We start from the raw sequence: 23,185 nt of genomic DNA on the forward strand, positions 1-23,185 counted from the left end.
TTCAGCTGCTCTCTAATTTTTTTTTTTTGTTTATTTTATTTTATTATTATTATTCAAGTATGTTAATCTCTCTCCTATGAAGGTTTGTCCCTAAAGCACAGCCTATCACAGCACTGATAAATATGTGGGGAAGAGAAGCACCAGAATAGGACCCCAGAAAAATTCTCTGCATTCCAATGTGAGAAAACAGAAAGTTGCTAAACACTTGCATTCTTCCCTTCCTAAGCACGTAAAACATCTTCTGGGAAGAAGGAAAGCTAAATTCAGTGCAGAAGTGCACAAGGCCAGTCTTCAAAGCAATTGCAAGACCATGCTACACAGACAATCATCACCAACTGCATCTCTTAAGGGAAAGGATGCCAGGCTGGAAATATCACAAAGCACTACAAAAGCTAGTACAAGAGAACAGAGCTTGTAGACTGACCTAGTTAATTGCCATTTACTTCAATTATGAAGCTATGGAGATATTAAGAGAGTTTGGTCTTCAACAAAAGCAGGAGAATTATCTATAAAATATGCAGGTATGCAACGGTTTGCTCTGTTATCCTTATATTATATAGGTGGTAGAGTAAAGCTGTGGATCTGTTACAAGTCAAATGAATCAGGAAAAGCAGGTAAGCACCCACTTACTGCAGCAATGGCAGCTTTTAGGCAATCAGGTTGCAATTTATGCTGCCACACTGTAACATGAAATACTGTATAAGGGACAAAGTCATCAAGACTGCCTCATGTTTACCAAATCTTCTAAGTAATATAAGTTTCAAACTGCTAATGATATCTGTGAAATGATGGTATCAAGGTTCATCTCTGATGCTGTGCAAGCCCAGAAACCCCACTGAAATCAGTAACAATGAAAGGTGATCAGTGCATAAAAATCCACTTTTAAAACTTGATGATCACATTTAAGACCAGGCTGATTATTAAAAAACAAACAAACAAACAACAAAATAACTTTCCAGATACTCAAGATTCCCAAATCTCCTTGAAATAGTCAACTTCAGTAAACACTGGTCCAAGAAGAACACAAATTTGTTTCAATCTTGCATAATAATGTAAGCATTTGCTCCCTCTACTGCTCCTGCAGCAGTTAGCAAGCACTAGCTACTGAGTAACTAATTAATTCAAAGCATGTTTGGCATGAGTGACATTTGAGACAAATTCCACTCCACCCATATTCATCATAAACAGAGGAGCAAATATGATAATGAAATAATCCATTCTAATAGCATTTCAGAGGTTAATGAATCAGACTGTAAAACTGTGTGATTTATTTTAGTATTACATTAACTAATAGAGCAGATCATAGCTCAGTGCAACACAGACTGTAAACAGCCCAGGAAAATGTAGGTGTTCAACACATGAACACCAACACTACATTGAAGGAGGGAAGGATGAGCAAAGACTGCTGCATTTGTGTTTGAATTACTGCCAAGAGACTTCACTGTAACTTGAAGTTCCCAGGGCAGTTTTCCAAGAAAAAGGGATAACCCTGGACTGCTCACAAACATTTTCTCTCAAGAAAATAAAACCCTGTCCAACACCAAATATGATACTGAGCTATAAGGAGTTAACTCATTGCCTACCAATTCACAGAGCCAGAAATACAGTTACTATGGAATGGATCAACTTCAGTTAAAATGCTAGGCTTTAAGTGATTCTTTAAAAAAATAATACTGATCAAAGATTCGAGACATTATTTTAACAACACTTTCAGAAATGCAAGTAAATAACACAATTTAAAAACAATTTTTTCATATTGAAAGTATTTTACCCTTATATATTCCAGCCAATGCGTGGAGTCCACATTTGATAACCACCGAGTCTCATCAATAGTAGGGTAAACTATTTCTTTAAGCTTACGCAGGGATTCTCTCATTACATGTATATTATGAATTTCCAGAAAGACCAACTCTGCATTTGGGTAGGCACTTTCACTCTCGTATCCTCCACCTTTTGCCTGTCATACAAAAAGTAAAAACAGACAAAGAACACGTTCAGTATAAGGTTGAAAGAGTTGCTTTAGTTAGGTTTCAGGATTTTTTTTGGAGAGAAAGGATTATTCTAGCGCTATTAAAAACACCTTCTTGCTTTTGCTTTCTCCGAGAATTGCTAGGAGTGGATTTTTTAGACTGAAGAAATCCTGTATTGTAGTGGGTTATATTTGCTAATACAGCTATGCAGTTTCCTCTTGTTATTACTGAGATCTTTGTCCTCCTGCCGGTGTTACTGCATCACTTCTCAGGAACACGCTCATGCTGCCTTCAACTCCAAAATACTCCGAACAACTTACCTGCCTTCCCATGGCTCTAAACAGAGATCCCTGTTTAAATTTCTTTTCACATCAAGTTCTCTGTATCTTCACATCTCTTGCTCAATCTTCAGCAATGTCTGGAATAAAGACTGAACCACCACTACTGTTTATGGTACCAACTTACCTTGTTTGTATCTGCAACACTATTTTGTCTGGCATCAAAGATGATAAGTTTATGTGACTGAGCATTGGCATCCATAATTGTCTGCAAGTATTTTTCATCCTCTTTACAATGCTTATCATTCGGGCCTACCAATGGCTGGCTGCATCGTGTTATTGTTGCTTGGCTCTCCGGATGAATCCAGGATAACACCTGGGATAAAGCAAAACTACTTTATCTTACTGTACCAATATAACAGCAGCAAACCAGAGTGCAATTAGACAGCCACTGCCTACGCAGCAAGGAAGATTTGTATTGGACATTAAGAAAAATTTCTTTACTGTGACAGTGGTTGAACACCAGAACAGGTTTCCATGTGGAAGCCTACAGACCTGTACAGCACTTTGCTAAGCAGACCTACAGCATGAACACTGTTACCCTTTCACATATTTAAAAGGACTTTTTCACTACCTGCAAAACGTATCTGTTCTCAAGAAAACTGCCATGGCTGTAACACACTGCATACCAAATCAGAACACAAGTTAATAAAGGAATTAGCATCAAATAATACTCCAGCCTAGAAGCATTAACTCCAAACAAAAATGTATTAAACAGCACAATAACCAAACAATTAAGACTCACATTTCAACTGCTTTCTTCATTCTAAACTCATGAAGCCTAATTCTTCTTTCTTTGCTCCCTTTTTAGAAAGGAAGTGGGCCAACTGATGTTAAATAGAAACGCCTAGAAGAACTCCGATCATTTCTTACAAGCTAGACAACACACACAGCACTTCTATTTCCTTGTGCAGGTTTCACTTACTGGAACTCTGCCTTTTGCTCGAAATGCTGCCACTTTTGAGAGGTCATCATCTTTTACACTGGTTGGCACAACAAGAACAGAAGGATATGTATCACAAAGCTCATAGGTGCTGTTAATTTTTGATATTTTCCAACTCTCATTGGGCAAGCCCTGTAAGAAATCAAAACATTTTTTCTATTTTTCAGGCTAGGTACTGTACTTATCTGTGTTCTATAATGAAAATTTTGATATGCTACACTTAAAAAAAAAAAAAAAAAAAAAAAAAAAAAAAAAGCATGCCTATATTTTTGTCTTAAATAAGCTGTAAGTTTTAGGTCCTCAGATTTTATCATAAGTCAATATAACAAAAGACTTTCCTGTTTAGTATCTTTAAAACTGCTATGCAAAACAACCATTTCAATAGACTGTACATTGATGTAAACAGTGATCATACAATGAAATAATAATGTTGCAACTGGGAAACTAGATTTCCAGTGACAAACTAAGGTTACTCCTTTGTTTTATCCTGCTTACTCATAAGCAAATCTTTACAGAGCCTACGTCTTCTTAAAACATCACTTGGAAAAATGTAGATTTAGCAATGCATGGTAACACAGATCAATTTGCTCAAGTACCTGCTGTGTACTTTAGCAGGTGGTCAGCACTGTGAAAGTTGGGCCACTAGCTTTTATGATCTTAACACGAGATTGAGATAGTCTCTGTAGGTAGCCAAAGATGAAAACTTTCCTATACAACTTACCTGCCTCTTGTATTCTGACATTGGATCGTATACTTTCCAACCATTAACAGCAAACTTTTCCTTATAGCTGAATGCAAAAAGAGGCTAAAAATAACAAAAAAGAGGTATAAATTACTATTGATGTAAGTACAATAAGCTCCAAAACACAGAATCCTATTTCAAATGTCACATTTCTAGAACTCTTTAACAGCAGGTACAAATCAAGAATGGACATTTTGCTAGAAAGCTAAAGACAGTTATTTCTTTCAGCCGTGCCGTGTAATCAATAAAATCAGGAAAGAAAAGAGAATTAAAGTTACTTGCTTGTAATCATACAACAGATCAATGGCAAAGCTAGGATGATAAAACTCTTCTCCTGCCTTCTAGCCAGTTCCTTATCCACAGAAGCAAACAAAAGTACATTCAGCAGATAACTAATAATTAAGCTAATAGTACTTTTTTTCCAAAAAGAACTTTCATATTGAACTATCTACTGCAGAAAACAAGACTCCTTATATTCTTAATCATGTTATTAGGAAAATCTAAAGTTTTTTGTACAAATTTGTGTAGCTTGCCTGCTCTGTAACCTATGTTATAAATCTTCAGTTCAGTGCTTGTTACCCAGACTTCCAGTTTCCCCACCTACACGTTTCAAAGAGGACAGACCCAGACACCTTTCTCTGCACCTTAAGACGTACCAGTCCGTTAGAAACAGGAAATGCACGTGTTACAAGGTTTTCAAAAATCTCCAATCTGTTCTGCTCTTCCTGTTTATAGGCAAGCCGCAAGTTCCTCATATCCTGTCAAAAATAAGTCACATTGCTTTATCCTATGGTGAATTAAAAAAGATAACAGCAATTATAAGAAACATGACAGAAGAAAGGCATATAAGTAATGCTCAGTCACTGCCATCATTTGACCCATGTCAGAATGGAGTTTCATTACTGTACTGGATGACTACAGTTGTTGCATTATCTAGCAACTCCAATAGCAACCATTTTTCCTTTGAATTCACACTTAGGACAAAAGGCAGAAGTGTTGAAGACTGCACAGGTATCACAAGAGGAATTGAAAAGAGTTATCTAAATGAAGCAAAGTTCAAATATGGGGAACTGAGCAGACAGGAAGAGCACATGTATGCCGATTCCTCTCACAAGAAAACGAAATGAAAATACTTTTAAAATGAACATATCTGTACCATGTCATACCTTGCAAACTATTTCTATACCACATGAGTTGTCTCCATGGCTTTGTACTCCAATTTTTTCAACTCTACTTATCACTCCAAGAGGAACATCAACAACAAAAGGCGGATCCTGAAATTTGTATACAGAGCAAGTGAATTTTGTTACATTTGGTTTGGAACACAGTCTTGTATCATTCATGTGTTTCATTAGGATCAACTACCATGCCTGTTCAACAGATCTCTGTGGAACATCACCGTTCACTTGCAACAAATTCATCACTTTCTGAAATCTACTTCAGAAACACTTCTACCTGAAAGAAAATGCAGACAGTGAATTCTTACCCTTTCAACACTTTTGATATACATCCTGAAGTCCGTCACCGTCAGCGTGCCACTGACTGCTCCCATAAATGGACAGATGTACATAACATCTTTAGCTGGAAAACAGACCAATTGAAGCTTTGTCTTACTATTACAGACAATTACTCCAAAAAATACCCCCACTCACCTCAGAGACCTGCAAATGGTAGTTACTGAGAAGTATGAGACCAAGCTCAAAGTTCTGTGCCCGTGTCCTCAAGCATGCTTTTATCTGAAAGACTGCATGCAGTTTCCTAGGTAAGTACTGTACTGCTAACGCAGAGCTTGCCATCACAGGCAAGAGTGAAAGAAATCTGATGTAGAACTGGAAATGAAGTTTTATGGAACTTTCTGTTCTTTGTTATCACGATTTAAAACGTTTCAATCTATGAAGTATTCTCAGCAGCTCCAAGCAGAAACACAGCCTGTGTACCCAATTTGGAACAAAGTCACCCTTGAAATAGAATGATATATCTAAATGGACAAAGTCATCTTCTTGAACAGATTACTCTTTCACTTTTTCTTTGTTTTTTAAATCCAAACGTAAAGAAATCCAAACCGCGTCTCCTAATCCAAAAAGGCAAGACATTAAAAGAACAAAACTCAAAGGGAAATTCTATTTTTAAGTAAACAAACCAGTGGATTAATAGTATTCAGTGTAGTACTTGGTAGTGTGCTTACCAATAACTTTGATTGATTCGCCAGGAAAAAGCGGAGCCTCTTCCATCTGTGCCAGTTTGTTTCCATCTCGCAGCGCCTGGCAGAAACCCAAAACTGTGAGTAAATCTCACTTTCCATCTGCACTGCATCGATATATTTTGATGAAAAGTGCTTTAACTACTAAATTACTGGAACACAAATAGTGCATCTTTTTTCACAAGGCACAATTGTATTAAACAGTACTGTATTAAAAGAGGCAATATGTGGTGCTATAAATATTACACAGACATACGTTAGTAATATATTAATAACACGGCATTTATGCAGCAATTAGTTTCACGTGCTGGCTACATATAGCATAGGAAAATATGAACAATACCAGCCCAAATTTGCAGCTATCAGTTTGTTAGTCTTTTGCTAAAAGCAGCTATTATTTTCTACTAGCAGTCAGAAACACCCTGACATGCTCTTTTATGGAAGAGACCCGCTAAGGGAGTTGTGGATCCAGAAAGTCAGATTAAGAAGTAAAAATGAAATACAGAAGACCATTAGTGATTTTAAAATAAGGGCTAGTTTACAGATTTTCCTGTAGGTAAGTGGCTTCATTGCTGAATGACACAAGATTGATCCTCTGGGTCCTTTGTTGGTGGCTAAGATTTACTACAAATTTTAATTAACAACACAGTGGTTTGTGGGACTTGCAGGGCCGCCTGAGAAAAGGAGCTCCTTCTTGTCAACATGACGAAACATCAAGGTTTCAATTTTGTGCATCTTGAGTGAGAATAAATACAATGGTAGCGTTGGCCTGCCTCCAAACTAACCAAAAAACTACTGCAAGCCTATATTAAGTAACTTCCAAAAACACTTAAATTGACGTTGGGTTTTGTATTTTCTCTGTTACTACCAGATTTTTAGGTGTGGCATCCAATCACAAAGACGACGACACGCAGACAAGGAGCTGACACAAACTCAGAGGTCAGCGTGCTGTCAGACGGGGCCTTAGGTGCAAAGGTTGGACCACATGCCATCAGATGAAGACCCTACCTAGCACATACCAAACACACTACTACTTTCTACAAATCCTCTGAAAACAAGGCATACGAGGTCTCGATGTACTGCACTAGCATACAGTACCTGGCTACACAGTTAATGAATGAAAGATGAGTAAAACTTGCCACCTGCTCAGCTTCTGCTTCAGAATGATAGCCATTGTGTCCATCCTGAATCTCCTGCATTGCATGAGGCAGCAGTAGGGCAAGAGAGAAGTAACAGGAAAAATCATGCACACAACAGGTGAAAGGACAGACTCTTTTCTAGTTTCCCCCTTTTTTCTTTCCTTAAAGAGACAGCATGTACTTTAACCCCAGCTTTGATCTCCAGAGCTCCCCACTCCTGACACAAAACCCTTTCCACACAACACATTCCAAGCTACTGGGGCCACCCACTTAATGTTATTTGGCACAACAAAGAATTCAGAGTTCACCCTCTCTTTCACTTAAGATTCTGTGTACCAGCCCAGTTAAGTAAAGTATGTGCTGTCTTTTTAAGACAAGCAACTTCATAGCGAAGAGAATGAACTCAAGGTACGCCACATGCTTATAAATAGAAGAAATTGAGGGCAGCTTGCAAGACATTAGGGCAAGAGTCATGCAGTCTTTCAAGGAAAAAACAGTTCAAACAGAATTATTCAGTCAATTTTAGAAATATGATACTGTGTAAACCATGTTTTAATTAACTTTCAGTTTCGTGGTTTCACATTTATCCCCAACTTCTGCACTGCTCTGAAGGTGACTCAGTAACTTTAAAGTTACAATTACTCCTCAGATCAAAATAATGCAAACGAGTCACTTTTTTTTTACATATATGTATATATATTTTGCATCATAACGGCAGCAAACTCAGAACACTAATTAGATCCCTTTAATAACCATCACGTCCCTACGCACTCCAGGCAGCAGCACGGATGTCGCTGGGTCAAATGAAGCAATTGCTTTGACACGTTCAGCCAGAACTGTTCCTCCATGTCCTTTCAGAATTAAGTAGAGACAAGCTGTGTCTGTGACTTTCCAGTATTCCCAGCCCACATGCACACTCCTCACTTGGAAGACTGCAAATCCAGACTCAGTCTAAATTTACAATTGTTTGCTGAAATCAAATTTTTCTTTTAATGGTATTTCTACAGAGCTCCTCGAAAAAAAGAATATCTTCAGATAATCTGGACACTGCAAGTGCTGAAATTTTTTCACTAGTAAAAAAAAACTTAAGTGAAGAATTCCTGGCATCTAAGCATTGACTGAATTCTGGTAAATGGAAACTGCTTACATTTCAACTGTACGAACATTACTTCTGAAATTAAAGTAGGCATAGGGATTCCTGAGAGAAAACTAGGAGAAGGACCAGCAAAGCACATCGACAGACTGTAAAGCAGTGAAGGACAGAGAAGCACAGCAGACCACTCCAAGATCAAAGCCCTTACAAAGGGCTAAGAAAAACCGATGGAAAACAGTCCATTTTTGTTACTCATCCCACACCAATTATTTCAAGAGCCTTCATTAAAAAAAAAAAAAAAAAAAAAATCAACTTGTGAGTATTGACTAAACACATCATTTTCATTTTCAACATGTAAACAAGGAATAAGAAAGACATCATTCAGACTTCATCTCTTGGTGCGAGGCCAAACAAGAGCTCTTTGTCTGAATAAAAGCGTCAGACACATTTCATGAACAATGTCAGAATGCTGTCCAGATCATTCCTCACTCTATACACGCTACTGAGAGGGACAAGAAAACAATGAAGAATAGGAAGACCTACAAAATTGTCATCAAAAAGATGCAGGTCGGTGCACTAGCATCCAACTCCCAACCCAACCTCCCATTCCACAACAGGACTGAGGCACTGAGGTAGCACACAAAAGCAAGAATGAATGTGAATCTTATTTAAACAGGCTGGACAAAGTTGCAACGCTTTCATCCGCTAACACAGTAATCAGACACTACCCTAGAGGTGCTCATACAACACTCAGCAGTCAGATGCACGTAAGCCTCAGCTGCAAGCATCTGTTTTGTCACAGTTAATGCGATAAAACTGAAGTTAGTGTTGCACATTTGTAATGTAATTTAAATACGCTGCTTTCTCACACGTTGATTTTTATTGCTCATCAAAACACAGTAACAGATATGAAGCACTTCAATGGCAAAGAAGCTGCTGCACTGCATAGAAACACAGTCTGAGTGATTCATAAAAACCATCAACAAAGTAAAGAACACTCGACACACCAAGATGTCACACAGCACAAAGGACAAACAGGCAGGAGGCCGTTTTACTACTTGCCATAGGTAACCTTACCCGAATATCAGGCCTCCTGTACACCTGTTAGTTAAAATATAACATGTTATCCAACAAAATGCACAGCTTTGATCCATTAAATATATTACAGCATTTGTCAGATTTTCAAGAGAAGTCGACTTCCAAGCATATTCATTACAGTTGAATTTAAAAGCAAAACGAAAGAACCCTATGTACATATAGCAGCTCCAACTTGTAGAATTATTTTGCTTTGAAAGTATGCTAGCCACTTCCATTCAGTGCTGAAACAAATGCCAAATTCTTATGAAAAATGTACTCCTAATCATTTTTTTATTCAGTGCTACTGTGACAAGAGAAGAGTGAGCCCAGTAATCCTCCAAGGTGAAAACAACAACTGCAGTAACAATGATGAAGTACAACCCCCAGATCTTTTGGATTCTAATGGCAAAACAGCTGCAGCTCTTCATTAGAAATCACAGAACGGCCAGGGTTGGAAGGGACCTCCAGGATCATGAATCTCCAACCCCCTGCCACACGCAGGGCCACCAACCTCCACATTTAACACCAGCCCGGGCTGCCCAGAGCCCCATCCAGCCTGGCCTTGGACACCTCCAGGGATGGACGGGCATCCACAGGCTCTCTGGGCAGCTGTTCCACACCTCACCACTCCCACAGTCAGCTTATTTCTGAAGGCAGCTGCACCCAGCTGCTGCTACCTGCGTGACTTCCAGGCGCAGCAGTGCCTCCTTCAGCAGCACTGCCAGGCAGAGCCCCACACCATCCTGCAGCTCCCAGCTCACTCGGCACTCACCAGGTGGGACTGCTTCTTACTGTTGAACCACCTTTTTCCTAAAGATGAGGACTCTGTGCTCGTTTCTCAATGCTGAATGCACAGCACCAGTTTTTCTGGATCTGTGCTACCCACACGGGTGTTAGCAGTACTGACAAAGCATCTGCAGCACCGCTGAACCTCCACAAACACAAAACACAAAAGAAAGCCTTTCCTGAAGCACGGACAAGATTCAGGTCCTGAATTTAAACAAAGAAATTCTAGGACAAAAAAATTAGATGGGACTATGCACAAATACGAGAGCTCAAGTCACAGCAATGAATAATGGCAAATATTCTTTTTTCTTTTTCCCCCCACAAAAGTTCCAAATACCAGAAGGCTTATTATTTTTTTGTTCCTTTGTTTCTAAGAACAGTGATAAACACATCTAATTAGGCCTCAAAAGACTTAGTCCACTTAAGTAATAACCAAGGTGAATTTGCAACAGAGAATGAAGCTACTCAGAATACAAAAACACTCCTTACTCCAGAGGAATGCCATATAACTCAGAGATAAACTGAGCACCAAGCTTACACACTTGCATTTTACCACAAAGTCCTTGATCTGCATGGCACAGACAACTCTGTCAGCTGCAATGCAATGTCCCACAGTGTTCTGTCCAAGATTTTACCCTTGACCTGAGAGCTGCCCATCCTTCATAAGGGTAAGGTGCTGACAGTGCCAACGACAGCAAGCTCTCTGAAGGGAGTTTTTAAACAGACTGTGGTCAGAAATATCATGGAATTCATCTTCAAGAGTGGGCAGATTCTGATCTGCAGTCATAGAATCTAAAATACACTGGTGCTGGATAGCAAACTTTTGAGCAAACTTAGCAAATGACTTCAGATCTGGTTAAAAACAAGAAAAGTAACATTTTCATCTGGTCATTTTACACTGATATCAAGTTCTTCTAGATCTAGGACAAAAGCAGCAAGTACATTCTGCACCAGATAGCAGCAGCCTGTCTTTGCTCACACAGGTGACTTGCCACGTTCTCAAACAAATTCAATTAACTGCCTCTATACTGGAAACAGCAAACGAGCACAAAAGAACAGGGGTAAAAAGCATAACAGAACCCATCAGGTAAGGTATGCTCTGCAATCATTAATGACAAAAACACTGCTGGGAAGGAACAAAAAAAGGTGATGTTTAGTTTCACATTAATTTCTTTCTCTTTGGTCAAATCCAATGAAAAATGGTAACGTTAGTGTTCTTTGAACAGTAATAAAGACATATGCATTTATTTACTTCTGGTGAAATCCAGTGAGACCAGTATGGTACTCTAAATGACACAAAGCAATTTCAACCTACAATCATTAGTTTACTCTAGCTGTTTTTGTTGTTTTGTTTAATGTAGCAATCAAAAGGAAAGACAAGTCATTCTTTGCATTTCACTCAGAACAATTTTTTGTTTTCCTGTACGCTTCAATGCTACTGCTCTAACTGTGGAGGAAAACACAGAACAGATTCAAAAGATTCCTATGCATAAATGAGACACTTCTAGTTGTGAAACATTCCGAGACCACAGCACTTACCACCTGACACTCAAAGCAGCAAGGGCTTTCCTGACCACCCACTCTTATCCGAAACAAATGGAACATGCTGCTCAGGGCACTCACCCGGTAGTCTCTGGGCACACCTTCCGAAGGGACAGACCCAGAGATCTGACTGGAAATGGTTGCAGCTATCAGCTGTTTGCACCATTCAACGTGTGATCCCGTAGGGCTACAGAAACAGAACATTCAATGTTGTTTAACAATTATTCCGTTACAATCAAAAAGGTCAGCACAGTGGAAAGGCAATACAGGAGCGGAACAGCAAAGGGACCAGGGCAGATAAAATGGTGCTACAAAGGAGAAGTGCTCACTCGAAAGTGCTCATCCATCCCTGAAGATCTAGGCTCACAGGAGAGACTCCACAAGGGAAAGATCTCCAACCAGAGAACCTTCCCCAGTGGCAGTCAGCCCTTCAATGAGGTCTAAGAGAGGTGCAGCCCTTCCTGCCACACAGCTGAATTGCCTTCACCTGTGCTCCCAGGGCTGACCAGGTCCTTTCCCCAGGAGCTCCATCAGTGCTTCAGGCCGTGACTCAACAGTTACCATACACATTCAAAGTGTATATTGAGAATAGCAAGGCACAGCAATACAAAACAGGGCCATACATGAGTGTTAACACTATACAAATCAGGTTTCTTTGTGGGCAGAACACAATTATTTCAGTGAACAAAGCAGGTAAAAGAATGTTACTGGATCTTACCAGAGATGTAAAGCTGTCAGTGGGCCAAAAGCATGCTTATGGTCCTCGGACCTTATAAAAACGTTCGCTTCCTTACCCAAGTACAGTTCTCTTTCCAACAGACACGCTTTTTTTTCTTAGAGCCATCCATGGAATGAATTGGATAACTAACGTGAAACTCTTCATACTCACCTTTATTGCTATTTCTCGATTGTTTAGTAAATCCTCCTGAAAATTAAACCGCTCTATGCTAGCATTTAAAACTGCAAACCACTGCAGTGTTGTATTCTATACTAATACTAGATGTACAAAATACATGTTTCCTAAAAGGCATTTTCTAATTTAGCCACATTTTTATATATTCATTTAATAATCTCCAAATAATGTTAAAGACTGGCTTTCCCATTGTCAGATGTCTACAAGAACCCTAACAATGCATCTGAACAGCAGAACTGCACTGAAACCAAGATGATGCATTTGGAGAGCAGCTGCTGGAACCAGCTTGACTTACAAGTTTCAGAACGCCAGCAGCAACTGCCAGCCAGAGAGGTGCAGCAACACTGCCCCAAAGCAGGCCTGCCCCACAGGAAGCCAGGGAGGCTGGGGAACCTGCATGCCACTGCAGGTTCAGCTCATACAGGAGATAACTGCCACTCCTTCACAGAGGTTTGCTAGGCACTTGTGCAGATGTAAAGCTTGTTCCCACGTCAAACATACACCAAAATTTTAAATTCATTTTTTAAATTAATTCACGAAGTAACTTTGGATTCTCTGAGCATCGTGTGACACAAACCACTTATACACAAACCCAGCAGGATACACGCACAACTGGGATGCTTGGCAGGTGGGATGACAGCACAAGATGACAAACCCCTGCATAGCCAGAGGCCTCTCCTCACACTATCTGCTCAGATAGACAGGTGCACGTAGCCAGAAATTAAAAATCTTTAAGAACTTTTCTGAGAAATTTTAGTAGCTGAGCTTGTTTATTTCACCTTCCTTCACAACTCTTAATTTCTGCTATATCTCTTTAGGGTTAGCCTAAGCTTGTTTCCAAAGGAGCGTTTACTCGTTACTTCAGAAGATTTCTCAATGGCAGATCTTTGGCAGGCCCTGCAATGTCTGTGCCGGCAGAGGAGGTGTGCAGGTGCCCGGCTCTGGTGCGGCACAGCCCAGCAGTGCGACTCAGTGCCCAGCTGTGGGCAGAGCAGTGCTGGGTCACAGCGTGCCTCACTGCAGTATGGCCGCAGCTGCACTGAGACTGGTCTGGGGCTCAACAAGGGGGAGAGGAAAATCATAGAACGGCCCGGGTTGGAAGGCACCTCCAGGATCATGAATCTCCAACCCTCTGCCACATGCAGGGCCATTAACATCCACATCTAATACCAGCCCAGGCTGCCCAGGGCCCCATCCAACCTGGCCTTGAACACCTCCAGGGATGGACGGGCATCCACAGCCTCTCTGGGCAGATAAAAAAAGTTGAGATAAGACACATGAAAGCAAGGAATGAAAGACATGTACTTGAATGACAGACTTCTTAGAAAGGATTTCCAGCTTTCCTAGAACATCGAGGTTTCTCCTAAAAGAAAAGCGATGGAACACAGAGACGGAACCTAGGCACAATTCCTAACTTTTCTCTCCCTCATCCCGGGAATTCCGTTGAGTCCCTCTCCGTTTCAGCCGAGCTCTGCGCTTGCCCGCCCACCGTGAGACAACCAACAGAACAAACGACTGCCAAAGGAAAAAACCGCCTCAGGAAAGTTCCGTAGGTTCCCCAAATCCCAGCGAAAATCCCGCAGGCAGCCCAGCCTCCCCCGGCCCGATGACGCTAACCGCGACCAGCGCACAGCCGCGGGCACGAAACTTTGAGAGGGCCGGGGCGCGGACGGAGGCGCCGTTAGTTAGCGCCGAGAGATGAACGCGAGGGCGCAGACTGGAAGCGCCGGCCGAGCCCCGGTCCCAGGCCCGGCGGCAGGAGGAGGGCCCGGAGGCCGCGGCCCCGCGCATCGCATCGCACGGCAGTGCAGGGCACGGCAGGCCACGGTGCCGGGGCTCGGAGTCGCAGCGCGCTGCCCGCCCGCCGCTCACCTGTCCAGCGCCTCGCTGCTGGCCTGCCGCGATGCGGCCCCCGCCGCCGCCCCTGCCCCCGCCCGCGCGGCCCGCCGGCTCGCGACGCCGCTCTCGGCTGCCGGCCCGCCCGCCGCCGCCGCCCGCTCCATGGTTCCGGCCACCGGCGGGACGCCCCGCGCCGCCGGGATGGCGGCCTCCCGCCCGGCCCGGCCCCGCCGCCTCAGCCCGGGCTCCGGCCGAGAGCTGTCATCCGGCGGCCGGGCTTACCCATAGGCCTCCGCGGCGCCGCGAGGGCGGGCGGCGGCCCCGCGCGGAGCGGGAAGGCGGCGCCGGGCGGAGCGTGGCAGGCCGGGCCGAGGGAAGCGGCCGGAGGAGGCGGAAAGGGAAAGCTTTATTTCTTTTCTCCTCAGCGCACGTACCGAGCAGACGGAGCAGACGGAGCCCGGGTTCCCCCTTCCCCCCCCCCATGCCCCGGCTCCGTCGTCGCCGTACTTCCAGGTTCACTCATAACGGCGGTTGGCGATGGACAAGGCACGCAGCAGAGCAAGAAGGCATGCTGCAATGACTTCCCCGTACAGAACAGGGCGACGGCTGGAGGGCCGTGGAAGGAAGGATACAAAAAATGAAACAAAACCAAGGAACAGAGCGCTCCTAGCGGCATTTCACAGAGCTCAGCAGGTAGCTGGAGCTGCTGACCCTTACAGCCCAGCTCTCCTCCCCAGCAGGCAGTCGTTGCCCATCTCCTCCTGTGCCTTAGGAGCTTCCCTTCCTGCTGCCCGGCCCAGGCTCGCACAGCTGCAGCAGGAAGGTAACAGCCAGCTGCCAGGCAGCACAGCGGCCGTACACACACAGGTGTATCTGCTTGCATCACTGCAGAATGACAACCCAAATACTCATTTAACACCGATCCGTCTGTGAGCTTACATTCACAACAGCTCTGGAGTAGTATTTTCCAGAAGGTATTGGATTAAAAACATCCTTATGTTTGTGTAATTAATGTTACCATGACAAGACAGAATTAAGTAGTAGTATCCTATCTGCTAACTTGAAAAAAAAAAAATCAAGCCCAAATACAGCTATGCTAGAGAGCTTCTAAAAATGGCATTCAACCAAACCAGTAATATGAATAATGCAATATATGTGATGAACCCAAGTGCATAAAGATCCTTTCCATTATATCACACTTTCCCACACGCAACAGGTTATCATGTAGTGTTTACACAGTAAAATTATATTTTCCAAACTTCCCCACGCTGCTCAGAGAGGTCACCAATATATTCAACTCAAATACAGAAACATTAAATATTCTAATAAAATTAGCTTTATCTATACGTATCTATGTACATATATAAACTACAAGTAAAAGGCAAATATACCAGAGTATGCATAGTTTTCAAAAGTGTATCTCAATCAAGTATCTTCCTTCATCTGAGATAAATGTATCTTGTTCATCTGAAGCCAAGCTTTGGCATCATGGCATTTCATGTTATTTTGGAAACACAGTGAAAAATACAGAAGGGAGAATGAAATTTAGAGGACAAAAGTCAGTCATATGCATTTAGAACACACATGCAGTATGCTCTGAGCTTCCCTGAAAAAAATAAAATAAAATAGTGCAACTCAGTGTATATATACTGAAGCAAATCAAGAGGCAGTACGCTTTTATTCCTTTGAAAAAATACCACTCCTAAAAATATTCAGATGTCCTCTAAATTTTGACTTACTTTATGGAATTATCGCTTTAAACTTAGTTTCCATATGCAAAATATTTACACATTATAATCTTGCAGAATTTCTAATAAACTATATTATGTATACTTACACAAAACTTAATTTATATATAATACTATTATATCCTGCTGATCAAAACCCACCGCATGTACAATAATTTACAGTGACAGAAGCCTCAAGCATCAGGACATTTCATTTAAAATAACAATATCAGAGTCCTCCACAAATTCAGAATTGCAAAATTTCCTGGATTGCTTGAATATCACTAACCTTGTGAGAATATGCAAAATCCTAATTAAATATCAAGTAGCAAGGTCTGTCTGTCATAAGAAATGCTTGCAACTATTAAAAAATACCTGAAAAGAACAAGTTAAAGGTTTACAAAATGCCTCTGAAATGAAGACCAAAAACTAGAACTCAATGGAAGGTTCAGTGTAAATGCACACACTATATGCAAATCTCATATATTTAAGTCCTTTAAATATTTAAGAATAAATTCATTTAACAAAAGTTAAATATACACTGAATGGTAAACTATAAATTTACAAGTTTTCAACAGCATTCAGAACTGATATACTTTCTTTTTTTTGCCTACTTTGGTATAAAAGCTCCTCTGAACAGGCACATTATTTTTATAAGACATACTCAAGCATCAATACAATGGCTGTTGCTGGATATTTAAGTAATGTCCCTATGGATCTTTTTTTAATTTTAATTATATAAACCTTATTTAGAAATGTTTTGTTCTATATTAATCCAAAAAGCCAATACAGCCAATAGTGATAATTTGTAATATACTGCAATGCTCAACAGTTAACCGAAAAAGGACCTCTCAGAATCCAGTGCAACTGTCATCTGTTAAAAAAAAAAAGATACAATAAAAAAATAATTTCTTTTAATACCTACTGGGCTATCAGCATGTTTAATTAAAAGTATATCCTTCCATCTTTTCATTTAGTTTGAGGCAAGAAAATCTGGAATTCTCACAGAACCAGGACATTTTAACTTCTCTCTGCAATCTTGCCACGTAATTTATTTTTGCCTCACGAAGTCCACAGCCGTATTCCTAGCAGGAATAGACACATGGCTACTTTTACACAATGTGAATATTCCTCTTTATGTTAGTGTGCTTTATTCACAACATCCAAAACTGAGCATGAATTCCCTTGCAGGAAGAACAGACCTACAGCGTAATAAATTAAAGCATTCTTATGAAAACAATAAATCAATTTCATTTCAAACTGTACCAGACTTTCCAAAATAACTCTAAAGTACTCCATAACTAGTAGTTGATTATTCGTGTTCCCAGTTTACAGGTTCCGAAAGGCACATAATGGAAGAGTTGGTTTTGTTCTGAAGTCCTCCTCAAATGAAGACAGTCTAAAATACTTTGTGTTAGGACAATCTAACGTAAGGCATTAAAATACTCTTCTTTATACTCTAGATCTATGTTAAGCACCACTTGCTATTATGATATAGAAAGAAGCCAACGTTTTCTTCAAAAATGTGTTTGTACTTGGGACATCATTTGTGAGGGAGACGTTGATGAGGCTGATGAGTTGGATATCTTAGAGTTATTTGTGATCTGTAGTTCTTCAAGTCTCCTCATATAATCATCTCGCAATGCAAGGAGCTCCATGTAACGCTGCTCCACGGGATTTGGCTGCTAGAAAGAGATCTGCGTTAGTCCTTTATCACTGTAGTCCAAATACAACTACACAAGATGCTGTAATATTTGTCTTTTCTTGGATTACCAAGCTATTTATTTCTATAATGCAAGAGCCCTCTGGGTTCAAGCTGTTTGCATCCAAAGAAAAATCTTGCTTTACAAGATAGCTCTTCCTCAATAAAAATCAGTCAGAATTTCCCAGAAATTACTATCTAATATAATGTGTTTATATGGACATGATTATATTCTCCACAGCTTTTCCCTTCTTGACTTAAAAGGCTTTAGATTGCAGAGTTTAAATGTTTTGTCTTCCCTAAAAAAAAAAAAAATAAATGGTTAGCCAGACTGAAGATCTTTGGCTCTGCTGATCAGATGAAGATGAAATCTTCAGTTTAAGTAATTGCCCTTACTGTTAAAGTTTACTTCAGTGCTTAAATAGTAACTTTGCAACTGTGTGTAAATGAAAAAAAATGAACATATAACTTTATTTGTGACTTCTCAGAGCACACCAGACTCCTCACAGCCAGAGTACCTTCACCATACCTATTTTAAGCTTAGCTTACTTCACACAGATGCCCAAAGCAGATACAGAGCCTGAGCTTACTTTGTTCTATCTACCAGTGAAGAAGTTGCAACGGTTTCTCAATTAACCTCTCAGAGTTATTAACAACAAAGTTGCGGAAGCAAATTTAAATATACTACCATTCAAAATCAACTGAATCACTGAGTCTCAGACGCAGCATTCCCTTGGCACCCCAGATAAGGGAGGTTATAAATACTGAAGCAGATGTGGAAGTATGATCAGTGACTGAATCTAGTTAGTAGCAGGATGAGAGTGATAGGATTAATGACGCTGCTCGTGACAGACCAGACTCTTCACTAGACACAAGTCTGATGCCCCCAGCATGCTTCTGTCACAGCACTAACAGGGTCATCTCAAAAAACTGGCTTATGCCACACATTCACTACTCAAGATACTTAACATGAAGCATAAGTTTCACGTGCAAGAGAACAACTGGTTGTGTTCTGTACTTAAATATGGTTAAAGTGAGGGACCACTAGCAGAAGCACAGAATACTATATCATATAGGTCTGCATTTCTAGTAGGAAACTACTTCCAAAAGCCATTCCTGAATAAAGGCAAAGAATTTCAAAGTAGATTTACAGCTAATTTGCATGCCCCATAATTCTTCACATTCTAAATTTAATCTCTGGATTCACTTTTTACAAAATGCCTTCATCCTCCACAGCAAGCAACAGAAGCTTTAAATGAGAACTTGAAATTAGAACTGGCAACATACTTACAACAAAATACATCATACTGTCTGGCTCTCTTACAGCCTCTGGAGTGCTGTAAATAATATAGAATCAGCTGTGGAAGAGGAACTGCATTGCTTGAAACCTCCTGATTCATTCCAGAATCTGGATCGTGAACACTGCTTCTGTCAAAGAAATTGCTTCTCTATCTTCTCCTACTCAAAACTATGCAGCTTGTTGAGCAAGACAACTAAGTCTCTGTACACTATCTTTATATGCCACATTGCCTAGATTTTTAGCAAGACTGTAACAAAAATTGAGCATTCATATACAAAAACAAACTTATACATAATTTGATAAAAGCGTTTCTAATCTGATTCACTTGTAAAATTATCAATAATAGCTTTTCTTCTGTTCACACAGTGTAAATGATGTTGGGTGAAAGTTTTAGCAATAAACAAAACAAACCAAAACTTATCGTAAGTCATTAATACAGACAGCAGTTTTAGAAGACTAACTGAAAAAGTCATCTTACTTTGTAAAAGGCTCTGTATGCTCTGCCAGAAAAGGGAGGAAGAACCAGCAAATGCAATGAAGCATACTTGTGATGCCAACACTTCCCCAGGGTTCAGTAAGCCCTAAGTCTTGTCATTCACCCTCCAGTAACATCTAATACCATTAAGAATGTACTCCCAAGGAAAGGGGACAGGAAGAATTTGAAGATGACTTGATACTAAGCAGTAAAATCAGCTCCATGTTCTGAGACGAATTGGGTGATTAAAAAACAACAGAAAACCCCACCAAAATCAGCATTTTCATCTTTTTTCCTCCTCTCATCCTTACAAATAGCACGTTAGGAAAAAAAAGAGCAGATTACAGATACTATTCTACATATCAGTTTTAGCACAAAAATCTACTTCCAGAGTCTTCAAACATTTTGTATGTTTTAGACAATTTGCTTACTTGTTGCCGGATCCTTGGGTTCCATCTGATGTAGTAACTGACCCAGAGCTCCAGGTGACGCATACTGGCTACTGGATAGAGAGCTCGATTTAGCTCTTTACTATAAAAAGGATTGGTGTACTTAGATTTTTCACTATTTATCAAAGACCATAATGATAATGTTTTCTCAGTCACTTTCTGAAAAGAAATTGAAATAAGAATTGTAAACATTTGCACAGAATCAGGAAAACCAAAGAAGCCATAGTTACAGTCTAAAAATAACACTTATGATTTACTTAGAAGCACAGTAAGTTAAGAATATTTCTAATACAATAAAACAGTTTTTCACAAGTATTACAGTGACAGCATAGCCTTTGAGCTACCACAACCAAGGCATTTACCATGCAACTATTCTGCAATGAGAAAAAGGCCAGTCCAAGACACTAACATACAAGGAATATAATAAAATACAGTCAGCATTTTTGTCATCATCTAGAGACAATGCAGCAATACAACGAAACAACCTGTGGTATGACTGACCTCTTTTTCTCTAACAGACTCACTATTGTACAAGAAAGTCCCAAACCGGCAGCTGTACAAGTGATCCAGGATTGTGATCAACAGCTGTTCGTTGAATTCAAAGGCTGTAGGAAACTAATAACAGAAAAAGCAGAGAATGTTAACAAACTAATGAAGGCATTTAGAAGTCCCAATACATTTAAGCAAAATTTAAGATAATGCTTTCATTGCTACATAGCAGAATAAATGCTCAGAAGTGGTGAACCTCCTTAAACAAGCCATTAAGACCTGTGCACTCAAGAAGTTCTGATCGCTTTTGTTTTCCAAAAAGAATACAATGCTGAATTATTACATTTACATGTACTAGAGAGAAAGATACTCATACTGCACACTTTATAGTGCAACATCATACAAGAAAAGGGTTTAGCTCCTAATTCCTGGCCCTAAACAGATGAAATTGGCTGCTTCATTTCACTACTTATTGGAGACAAGTTTAAATCACAACAATCAACACCTCCCAAGCTTTCTTCCCAAGTTCTGATGAAAAAACACTGTCCAGGTATTTAAAAAAAACAGCTTCACAAAAAGTGATGAAATGAAACAAGCAGGCCCTATGCTAAACAGTTGGTCACAACCTCCAGTACACACTCCTCGCATGCATGAACAGTGCCTGATACCAAGCAGCACAAGCACAGCTTATATACCACTTGTAGAAACAGGCAAGAGAGATGGCCTGGCTTCAAAGCAGATATACTCTTTCTAATAGGGCAGAGAGGTACGCTGTCCTCTTGAAATACTTTTTTGATTGTACAAAGATCTGAGTTTTGAATTCAGTAATCACTTAACAGCCTTACCACCTGAAGAATGGCATAACATACCTGTTTAGACATCTGCCACACACAGTCAATAAACTGCAGAAAGATGGGCGATCTGTCTGCATCAGCATGGTTTTTATCCCCGTGTCCTATTCTCTGAAATGAAGCAATGGAGCCTCTTGTTAACCAAAACAGCACATTTTATGGCTGATACACACTGTTTCTTATTTTACAATAGAATATAACCAGTTCTGTAACAGAGCAACCTGTTTTCAGCATTAGTTATCGTATCACGGAGGAGAGACTGGGGGAACTACTGCAAAGTTATTCCAAAGATGTCCTGTTATTAAAAAACAAAGTGCTAGTTAATGGAAAACAAGATTATTCATCCTTAAAGCATTTGTTACATCACAAATAAGATATTTTGAACTACATTTACATAATATCAAAATCCAAGCCATATATTTTGTCTTCTTTTGTAATTTTGGCCTCTGGAGAACCTGTATCATAGGAACTATCTACACTATCTTCCCTGCCCATCTCCACACTTGAATCTGATGACAAAACCTGAGACAGACAGGGAACAGAACAGAGCTCAAGAAAATGTTCATATTCTTGAGAGAAAATGAGTGCACATTTTATAAGTTTGGATGAGCCACCTTATTCTGAGAAAGCATCCAAATCAACAATCAAAGGAATTCTCCTCACAGACGAAAAATAATAAGTTTGGTAAAAGCTATTTCCTTTCTTTTCACATTTAATAGTTGAAAATGGATGGGGACTCAAGGAAAACAGATTCTGCAACTCCTCTAATTCTACTTGAACATACTTGCCTGGAGGATACCAAGGAAGAGCGTGTATGTTGAACTACGATGTTGTCAATCTGCCAGTAAGACAGCAGGCAGAATATGTCCTAAGGGCAAAGATTGTAATGGTTTCACCACTTTTCTCTGTAACATCTAATGATGTGCAAGATAACTTGAAATAACAGAACTGAATGGCTGGAAACGGAGGGAAACAGGCAATTGTAGCCAGAGTTGGTCAAGAGTAGTAAATTACCAGAATAGCACTATAGGCAAAACACACAAATAGGTCCTCCTTGCCCTCCAGTTTTTACAGTTTAAATTAAGTGGTATCTATTAGCAGTCTTACACGTGTTCAGTAAGGAAAGTCCACTTCAGCTAGAAGTTTTAGGATCTTGCTAAGGATTAGTATGGGCCCGAGTATCTTCTCATTTGTAATTTATTCCATGTCTCATAATTCTTGTGGCCTCTGAGAGCTGGTCAGCATTTAAACAGCTCTTCTTCCAAGCTCAGGATCGGTGCGTCCCTGTGAGCAAGAAATCGGGAAAAGGTGGCAGGAGACCTTTGTGGATGAGCAAGGAGCTCATGCGCAAGCTCAAAGGAAAGAAGAAGGTCCATGAAATGTGGAAAAAGGGTCTGATCACTTGGGAAGAATATAGGAATGTAGGCAGGGCCTGCAGGGATGCAACGAGGAAGGCTAAAGCCCGTCTGGAATTGAATCTAGCTAAAGTGATAAAGGATAATAAAAAAGGCTTCTTCAAGTATGTTAACAGCAAAAGGAAAACTAGGGAGAATGTGGGCCCCTTACTAAGTGAGGGGGGGGTCCTCGTAACGGGGGATGCTGAGAAGGCA

General features: G+C 40.4%; 2 protein-coding genes across 5 annotated transcripts in view; both read right to left on the bottom strand.

The window, feature by feature from the left end:
- The window catches only part of MTMR1 (myotubularin related protein 1), a 32,632-nt gene extending 17,701 nt beyond the window's left edge, over positions 1-14,931 (bottom strand). Inside the window, exons 1-11 of one of the 2 annotated variants that reach the window (XM_085230859.1) lie at positions 14,616-14,931; positions 11,912-12,017; positions 9,503-9,526; positions 6,179-6,254; positions 5,480-5,574; positions 5,160-5,267; positions 4,650-4,751; positions 3,973-4,056; positions 3,234-3,383; positions 2,436-2,624; positions 1,772-1,957 (exon numbers count right to left, since the gene is read on the bottom strand). In XM_085230859.1, coding sequence (XP_085086985.1) covers positions 1,772-1,957; positions 2,436-2,624; positions 3,234-3,383; positions 3,973-4,056; positions 4,650-4,751; positions 5,160-5,267; positions 5,480-5,574; positions 6,179-6,254; positions 9,503-9,526; positions 11,912-12,017; positions 14,616-14,746 — 1,251 coding nt within the window. In that variant the 5' untranslated portion in view covers positions 14,747-14,931. The remainder of the gene's footprint in view (positions 1-1,771; positions 1,958-2,435; positions 2,625-3,233; positions 3,384-3,972; positions 4,057-4,649; positions 4,752-5,159; positions 5,268-5,479; positions 5,575-6,178; positions 6,255-9,502; positions 9,527-11,911; positions 12,018-14,615) is intronic. The other variant, XM_085230860.1, reaches the window with a different exon arrangement.
- A 971-nt stretch (positions 14,932-15,902) lies between these two features.
- Positions 15,903-23,185, bottom strand: part of MTM1 (myotubularin 1) — a 41,961-nt gene continuing 34,678 nt past the window's right edge. For 2 of the 3 annotated variants that reach the window (XM_085230863.1, XM_085230861.1), the window contains exons 12-15: positions 21,594-21,686; positions 20,737-20,850; positions 20,218-20,394; positions 15,903-17,994 (exon numbers count right to left, since the gene is read on the bottom strand). In XM_085230863.1, the coding sequence (XP_085086989.1) occupies positions 17,827-17,994; positions 20,218-20,394; positions 20,737-20,850; positions 21,594-21,686 (552 nt within the window). In that variant the 3' untranslated portion in view covers positions 15,903-17,826. The remainder of the gene's footprint in view (positions 17,995-20,217; positions 20,395-20,736; positions 20,851-21,593; positions 21,687-23,185) is intronic. The other variant, XM_085230862.1, reaches the window with a different exon arrangement.

This window comes from Meleagris gallopavo, chromosome 9 (assembly GCF_905368555.1).
Source record: "Meleagris gallopavo chromosome 9, MGAL_WU_HG_1.1, whole genome shotgun sequence".
NCBI classification, from domain to species: domain Eukaryota; kingdom Metazoa; phylum Chordata; class Aves; order Galliformes; family Phasianidae; genus Meleagris; species Meleagris gallopavo.